Source organism: Aegilops tauschii, chromosome 3 (genome assembly GCF_002575655.3).
Source record: "Aegilops tauschii subsp. strangulata cultivar AL8/78 chromosome 3, Aet v6.0, whole genome shotgun sequence".
Lineage (NCBI taxonomy): Eukaryota > Viridiplantae > Streptophyta > Magnoliopsida > Poales > Poaceae > Aegilops > Aegilops tauschii.
In genome coordinates this window covers 118692591-118701185 of record NC_053037.3, presented here as the reverse complement: position 1 = coordinate 118701185, position 8595 = coordinate 118692591, and the positions used below count along the sequence as shown (strand labels likewise).

The 8595-nt window shown below is 44.5% G+C and overlaps 2 protein-coding genes across 3 annotated transcripts; both read left to right on the top strand.

The window, feature by feature from the left end:
• The first annotated feature begins 584 nt into the window (after positions 1-584).
• On the top strand, positions 585-4115 carry LOC109777281 (protein FAR1-RELATED SEQUENCE 5). Of its 2 annotated transcripts, XR_006671845.2 has the most exons (3): positions 623-910; positions 1439-3601; positions 3674-4115. XR_006671845.2 is itself a non-coding variant. In XM_045234700.2 (2 exons), exon 2 carries the CDS (start codon positions 1713-1715, stop codon positions 2865-2867), a length of 1155 nt encoding a protein of 384 aa, XP_045090635.1. In that variant the 5' UTR covers positions 585-910; positions 1439-1712; the 3' UTR covers positions 2868-4115. The 2 variants fall into 2 exon arrangements, 1 of the variants encoding a protein (XP_045090635.1); XM_045234700.2 differs by having other exon boundaries at positions 585-910; positions 1439-4115.
• A 3034-nt stretch (positions 4116-7149) lies between these two features.
• LOC109777283 (late embryogenesis abundant protein EMB564-like) lies at positions 7150-7978 on the top strand. Its single transcript, XM_020335931.4, has 2 exons — positions 7150-7416; positions 7505-7978. The coding sequence occupies exons 1-2, from the start codon at positions 7215-7217 to the stop codon at positions 7633-7635; spliced, it is 333 nt and encodes a 110-aa protein (XP_020191520.1). The 5' UTR covers positions 7150-7214; the 3' UTR covers positions 7636-7978.
• The last annotated feature ends 617 nt before the right edge of the window (positions 7979-8595 follow it).

Here is an 8595-nt window from a genome sequence, read left to right as displayed (position 1 = left end):
GACCTAATTTGTCCGAAATGACCATGGGTCACTAAGGAACTGACAAGTGTGCAATAGTCAGATTGCAAACACACGCGGCAACTTGACTTGGGCTACAAGCAAAGCTGACTCATCCAGCTCTGGATAAGATTTGCTCTCATTGTCTTCGCTCAAAGACATAGGATTTGGTTGAGCATCACATCAGTCACTCTGACTTTGTTCACTTGGACCCCACTTAATAGTACGGTGGTTCCTATGACTCAACAAAGAAGAAAAGGAAACTACGAAACAACTATGTCTTCACACTCCATAGTCTTCATGTGAATGTCTTCTCAAGTCATAATCTTCGTTGTGAATATCTTCACAGACCACCATTGTGTTCAATGTCTTCACACATTTTTAGGGGTCATCTCTGGTAGGTAAACCGAATCAATATGGGACTACTACCTGTGTTATCCTGCAATTCTCACAAACACATTACTCCCTCAACCAAGTTTGTCGTCAATACTCCAAAACCAACTAGGGGTGGCACTAGATGCACTTACATGAAGCAAAGCAAAAAAGGCTTCACGCTTATGTCCAGCCACTCATCCAGCACAGAATTCAGGCGGGGAAAAGGACAGCTTTGGCGCGAGCTTCCCCTGCTCTCGCGTGCTTTAGCCGAGCGCTGCAGCGAAGCGGTGGCTCAGTGCAGCCGAGCGCTGTCGTCGTGGAGGGTAGGCAACGCAGCACGGCCAGTCCGGACCAGGGAGGAGTGCCCCGACGGGCCGGGAAGCTGCTGCTGCCAAGTGACTTGCGGGCCAGGAGGACCGCCGCCGCATATCGAGGAGGACCGCCGCCGTAGATCGAGGACCGCCGCACCGACCAACCTCCTTGCTCACGCCGCTCGAACCCGCTTGCCTCTCCCCGACGCCGGCACGCTAACCAGTAGGTGAGTGAGGCGACCCTACCCCAATCCCATCTCCTCCCACCAGCAATCCCCCATATCCTCGGCACCAGCCAGCGGCATGGTTCTTAGTGGAGCGCCACCGGTGGTTCTTTATACAGATAGTGGAATTGCATGACCCATATTTGATTCTCATATTTGATTCCCTGAGATTGAACAGTACTAAGAATTTTTCCCATTGAAATTTAGTACTGTGAAATATGAAGAAAATTTTAGTGACAAGTATCTTGTTGTCTCTTAATAAGAAATCTGAAGAAAATTGTACTGTGAAAGCATGGAAATATTGTTTGATGCTTCTGTACATTGACAAGTAGCAAATCTGAAGTATGTATTGATGGAAATTGACAAGTACTGTGCATAACAACCAAATTCTGTATATGTACAGATGGAAGCATGCATTTAAATTAGAGGGGTTTCAATGCTTCCCTTTTTGCATGTGTGCTTGTCTTCTGCATTGTTTAGTAACCATATTGGTCTGCCACTAATTGTACATGTATGCTTGAATTTTGGCAGAATTTGGGTTGTGCAATGACAGAAATTAGCAAAAGGACACCTCAAGTTGGTATGAGATTTAGAGATTCACATGAGGCTTGGGTGTTTTGGCTAGAATATGGGGGTCACATAGGTTTTGATGTGAGGAAAAAGATGCACCGACAAAAGCAAATTTGATGGAAAGGCGACTTCATGCAGATTTGTTTGTTCCAATGAGGGCTTTAGACGGAAAGGGCAAACTAATCGTGAGCCAAAATGTTTCAGAGCTGAAACAAGAACTGACTGTAGAGTTCAGATGGTTATTAGATTGGATCGAGCTGCAGAAAATTATGAAGTTACCGACGTAGCACTGGAGCACAACCACTACCTTCAATTGCCACAAACCCGCCACTTGTTGGCATCACAAAGGAAGATTTCAGAACAACAAGCCTTCGAGATAGAAACATCTGATGATTCTGGAATTATGCCAAAAGCTTCACATGAGTTTGCTTGTCGTAAAGTTGGTGGGCCGTTGAACCTTGGTTACACTTGCCGTGACCAAAAGAATCATTTGCGAAGCAAGCGGCAGAGAGAGTTGGCTTATGGGCAAGCCGGTAGTATGTTGAAGTTTTTCCATGACAAAATAGCCGAGAATCCATCATTCCAATATGCTTTGCAGTTGGATTGTGAGGAGAATATAGCCAACATATTCTGGGTTGATGCTAAAATGCTACTTGACTATGCACAGCTTGGTGATGTTCTCACATTTGACACCACATTTGGCACAAACAAAGAGTATAGGCCATTTGGTATTTTTCTTGGGCTCAACCAGTTTAGAGAAACAACCATTTTTGGTGCTGCATTGATGTTTGATGAAACACGTGACTCATTTATATGGCTCTTCGAGACATTTCTAGCCGCGCACAATGGAAGGCAACCTAAGACTATTTATATAGATCAAGATATAGCAATGGGGAAAGCCATAGAGAGAGTCTTCACGGAATCATATCATGGATTGTGCACCTTCCACATAATGCAAAATGCTTGCAAACATTTATCTCCAATGAAGGGCGAAGAGGAAGATGAAGTTGAAGAGAGAGATGAAGTGGAAGAAGAAGAAGAGTCTCATATTCTCACTGATTTTAGTGCTTGTATGTATGGCTATGAGGACAAGGCAGCGTTTCAAGAAGCGTTTGACAATATGAGGCTAAAAGTGCATAAGCAAACTTGGTTGGATAGTATCTACAAGGTTAAAGAAAAATGGGTTGAATGTTATATGAGAGATGTATTTAGTTTGGGAGTGAGAAGTACACAATTAAGTGAGAGCTTCAACAATGCGTTCAAGAATCATTTGAAATCATATTTTCATATTGTTCGATTCTTGATGCATTTTGAGAGCACGGTGGAAGTAAAAAGAACAAAGGAATTGGATTCGGAATTTGAGGCGAGGAAGAAGTTGCCCAAGAATTAAGATGTGCACCCCTATGTTAGTGCAAGCAAGCAAAGTGTACACCCCAATTATTCTTAAGCTTTCCAAGGTGAGTATGAAAGATCCATGGCTGCATGTTGTAGGGTATTGGATGGAAATAACAAATTTGTTGTTGCCATTGGGAGTTTGCACGGTGATTTAGAGTTTGAGGAGGAGCGCATAGTTCTAGGTGATCCTTTGACTCAAACGGTTTCTTGTAATTGTGCAATGTTCAATAGGACAGGGATATTGTGTGGACATGGTCTAAAAATTCTTGACTTGATGAATATAAAGACGTTGCCAAAGCATTATATTCTAAAGAGATGGACTAGAGAAGCGCGCAATGGAAGTATACAAGATAGGCAAGGAAGGAACGTGATAGAAAATCCAAAATTGGAAGCTCAACTTCGATACAAGGACAGGTCTTATAAGTTTCACAATATGGCACATAAATCAGCCAACTCTCCGGAATGTTGTGTGCTACTGAAAAGTACACTTGATGGCATTGCTCCACACATAGAGGATTTACTCAATGCAGCCACTAGTGCTATGAGTGAACCATATAAAGACAAAGAAAATGTTGACCCAAAAGTGCAGGAAATACTTAGTTCTGCACGGCTGAAGAAAAAAGAGGTTCAATCATCAAACTTAAGGAGAAACAAACTTGGCTTGATAAGTTACTCAAGAGGAAGCGCAAATCAAGTAAAGCTACCGCACCAACAACAAAAGGAGCAAAGGTATGTTGCAAACGGTACATGCTATGTTGTGTTGTTCATTTGTAAACTAATTACTATACTTTTCATTGGCAGCAACAAAAGAAAAAGGATGGTGTGCAACAAAAGAAAAAGGATGGTGTCCAACAAAAGAAAAAGGAAGGGGAAGCTCCAAATAAAAAGGATGGTGTGCAGCCTCCAGTACAAGTGAAGAGGTATGAAAACAACAAAGGAACAGATTTGGAGCTTCAAGAATGGAATGGCATCATTAGTTTCACCCAGCAGGTCTTGTCGGCTACACCTTGTGGTGATGCTGATATGTTCTAGCATGCAAGTTCGTTAGATCGTATTTTGGACATGGTTAACTATAGTATTTTGGGGCTAACCATAGTATTTTGTGGCCTAATTGTACAAGTGAAATGGCCAATTTCTACCCTTGGATCATTGTTTCAGTGGTACCACTTGGTTCCGAAATTGTACAAGACCTTATGAATTTCAATGACAAGTGGCTTGTTGTCTGTTAAGACATCTGAAGAAAGGTGTGTTGTATGGAAGGATGGCAATATTGCTTACTATTGCTCTTCAATTTTCTGCAAAAAATGTAGCTTATCTATGCTAATTTCTGAACAGTAGTCACATATTGTTTATCTCTGCTAAGCTTCGTTAATTTCTGTACTATGTGGGAGTGAGAAGTACACTAGGTGAAAGAAAAACTGTAGGTTATCTTTGCTAATTTCTGTACTGTGTGGGAGTGAGAAGTACACTAGGTGAAAGAAAAACTGTAGCTTATCTCTGCTTATTTCTGTACTAACATATTCTCTCTTCTAAGTAGATTCATTCTCTGCAAAAAAACTGTAGTTTATTTCTACAAAAACTGTAGCTAATCTCTACTAACTTTTTGATTCATTCTCTGCAAAAAAGGAACTGTAGCTTATCTCTGCAAATAATTTTTTGATTCATTCTCTGCAAAAAAGGAACTGTAGCTTATCTCTGCAAAAAACTGTTATCTTGTCTCTGCCATATTCTTTTATTCATTACATATATAAGCTGTTAGTACTGTTACATTCGTATTATTAGCTGAATGAAAACTGTTGATTGTACTATCTAGTGACTGAACGGCCAAGGCTGAAGCATTTTCTTTGTTTAGTTGTGGTGGATGGATGCCCAGGCCTCTTTTGCTTCAGGTCACTGCTGTCTGTTAGATGTTGTTTGGAGGGCTGATGAGAGGGAGCCAGTTACAACGTGACTTGCTAGAGGCAAGTCACTAGATCTCAGTCTCAACAAATGCTATCACTTCTACATGTATTAACACTCTTCCGGACTTTTGGTCAACATATTTGCTACCTAGATATTCAGATATGTAGGTGTATCGGAGTTAGTAAAGTAGTATAGACACCACTTTTATCTTAATCCATAGAACCCTACATACTTAAGGCCCTATATGATAACTGAAGAAAAACATACATGATTTTAAATTATATCAGTAACAATTTCTCCAATAATTTATTCAATGGTAATATGCCATGCTGATCAAGTATAGTCATCCCATCAGAATACTTCGTAGAGAGAACAATAGGCAGGAAAAAACTATCGACGTGGCATGCCAACCGGTCAGAACGCACACAAAAATTAAAACATGATAAATTGTGGCAACACTTTTGCTAAATGGGGTAAACTGGATGAAATCCCACTAAATAGGGTAATTAGTGTAAAAAATGACAACATAGGGGGTAAAAACCGGAATTCACTCTAAAAAAATAATCACGTCAAATTTCGGTCTTCAAAGTTTTGAAATTTATGATCTAGTATGCCTTCACCAGCCAGTCACCTTGGTTATTTGAATCTCTATTGTTGGAACCAAACCATGGCACCCAACCATGATGCCAGGTCGTGCCATACCTGACGAGCAAAGCTGCAAGAAAGGAGAAGGTGGACCTCCGTTTCAGCGTAAAACACAACACATGGAGCCAATTCCACTCCCGTCCCAACCCGACGAAGGAGCCTGTCCGAAGTGAGCAGTCGATCATGCATCACTAACTAGCTGTCTAATCTGACCTCGTTCTTTGATCGAGCCTTCCAAATGAACTGGAAATAGTTTTTTTATACAAACCAGAACATATCGCCTTTTATGCCGACCTTGTCGTGTAGATTTCGCTTCCTGTCCAACGCCATTAAACTTGCTCCTTATCATAGGATTGAGCTTTCCTCTCTGATCATCAACCAAAGCTTGATGAACTCCTCTACTTGGGCAGCCGAATCGATGGTCCTAACGTGAGATATCTATTTATTCATTTTATGGTTCTATAGCATAGCTTTTACAGTGATGTTTTTTCGTTTGGTAGAAGATGGTTAGCGCAATGCACTCCAGACTCCAGAGCGTAGCCCACGAGTGTCGTGTCCCCGTCACCGACGGTGAACATAGTTGAAGCAGGAAAGAATTCCTCGTCGTCAGATGTTTCGTTCCAGCGCAAGGTTTAGACTGAGCCGTCCATTCAAACCATAACCACATAGGCCTTAGTGCCTCGCTGAAGAGTGCAACGTTCTTGTTGCCCAAGCCACCGAGGTTTTTCGACTTGCACACCATAGGCACCATAAGTCTCATACATGATACATCAATTTTGACTTGCACGTGTAGTGAGTTGGCTACTAACACGTAGACCATACTTTGCAAAAGAGTTTCTTAAAACATGCCTCTAACAAAGAGAAGCGTAGTTCAAAAGAATTCAAATGAAGACATGCGAACATAGACAAACAAAGACCGAATCCAAGCAGATTCACTAAAGGCAACCACCGACCGAATCCTGTGAGATCCTTCGGAGGCACACCTCCACACGTCCTCCGACGACGGTAGACACTCCACCGGGACAAGGGCTAGACGGGAGAACCTTATTCCATCTTTAGGAAGCCGTCGCCGTCTCGTCATCATAAGCATGACACAAACCCTAGCAAATCTTAAAGAAACATTTGAAAACGAAGTCCTCCCATCGGCAAGGGCCAAAATTCATCACGCCTCATGGCTCTAAGGCCAGACGAGGCAAATCGATGGCACCACCGGTGGTAGGAGGCAGGAACCCTAATCGTGTGTTCACTTGAGAGGAGAGACGAAGGGGTAAGTAGTTTTTTTCCCTGCGTCACCTCTATGCAGTTGTGAACAGTTTGTTTATGGAGTAGCTCCAGCAAAAAACAAACTGTCATCCTTGCGCCCGTCATGCTTCACGACCAACGAAAGTACCCAACGTGCTGAAGCCGATGATGCAAAACCAAATGATCTACCGACTGCCTCAGCACACGAAACAGTAGCGTGCAATGTGCTGGCTACCAGAAGGGCCTCCACGTGAGTCCCCGGCGCATGAACTTACGGCGACGTTTGACCACGGTCACCGCTACGTGCTCGCCGAGAAATCACTTCCCATCAAACGTGGCGCGCGCCCCATGCATGTTTGCCACGCCGGCCCGGGGTGAAAGGCAGCGGTAACAGCGCACCACGGCCGGCAGCATGCACCGTCCACGTATACGGACCGCACCGCCGTTCACGACCTATATAAGTGGCCGGAACTCCGCTCTCCGGTGAAGCAGAGCATAGCAGCAGGCTAGCGGAGGCAGACTTCGAAGACTTGTTACGAGCAGACCGCGAGCAATGGCACAGCAGGTGAAGAAGGCGCCGGAGCCGGAGGTGCAGGACTCGGAGATCCAGACACAGCAGGTGAAGAAGGCGCCGGAGCTGCAGGACCCGGAGATCCGGGCAGAGCTGGACCGCCGCGCCCGCGAGGAGGGCGAGACCGTCATCAAGAGCGGCGCCGGCGGCAAGACCCTCGAGGCGCAGGAGCGCCTCGCAGAAGGTACGTGCGTGCGTTCATGCGTTGGCGTATCTGGTGTTGCTCTAACTTTGTGTTGATCTGCTTGTGCTGCTGTGCATGCGTGCTGCAGGGCGTAAGAAGGGCGGGCTGAGCCGTGCGACCGGCTCCGGCAACGAGCGCGCCGAGGGTGAGGGCGGGGTGGTGATCGAGCCGGACGAGAAGAAGCTCGAGGAGGTCAAGAAGGATCTCGGGCGCGAATGATCGAGCGTGGTAGACGATGTAAGGCCTCACAGGCCGGTCCTCCTATATATCGTACGTGTGTATGTACTGCACTGTAGTTAGTACGTAGTGCTATGGATGTACGCGGTAGTAGGCTAGGTTGAAGGATGTAGAGTACGTAGTAGCGTTGATGCATGTCCTCGTGTTCGCACGGACATGCGCGCGGTACGTACGTCTGGCTACAAAATTTTGGTCCCCGGATTGTAGCCGCCGTAGCCCCTCTATATGTGTAGCTCGATCGTAATCGATGTACCCTGGCTGCAAAATTTTGGCATGGATGTACGTTCTGTAGCCAATGATCCCCGGATATACTTAAGTTGATAAATAGTGGTCGTGTCTGCGAAAACTACGCACTAACTTCTTTCCTTTTTTTTTTGAAAGGGGTTCTCCCCGGCCTCTGCATCAGAGTGATGCATACGGCCCTCTTATTAATGAAAAAAAGGTTCCAACAAGGTTTCAAAGTCTCCTACTGAAAAACTAATAAAACGACAGCTCACACAGAGCTAAAGAGTCTGGACACACAGACTAGCCAAGATAAGACGCCACAACCGGCCGGCTGGCTAAAGATAGATAGGTAAACTAATTGCCTATCCTATTACATGACCGCCATCCAAACCGGTTGAAGATATTCCGAGCTACCATCTCCCAGCGGATAGATTCAGTAACCAAATGCTCCCTGACCTCCATCGGAGTAGCGACCATGTACGGATCACAGCCGTGGCTCGAAAAATAAAAATAACCTGCAAAAAGTGAATACGTGATGTTCTGTTTATCATTCATTTCTGCAAGTTCAGATAGTCCACAACAAAGCGCAAACTTCAACACGAATATGTCTCGCTAATTCAGGCTCAATCCCAGTGAGCCATATCCCAAATAACATAGTGACAGAATTCGGTGGAGTAATATTAAAAGCAATGTGAACCGCCCTTCAAAGTACTCTAG

Bases quoted from the DNA above. Each gene is read 5' to 3' on its own strand.
- LOC109777281 (XM_045234700.2), top strand. From the start codon at position 1,713: ATGGTTATTAGATTGGATCGAGCTGCAGAAAATTATGAAGTTACCGAC.
- LOC109777283 (XM_020335931.4), top strand. From the start codon at position 7,215: ATGGCACAGCAGGTGAAGAAGGCGCCGGAGCCGGAGGTGCAGGACTCG. The intron at 7,417-7,504 runs GTACGTGCGTGC...TGCGTGCTGCAG, and splicing joins GCAGGAGCGCCTCGCAGAAG to GGCGTAAGAAGGGCGGGCTG.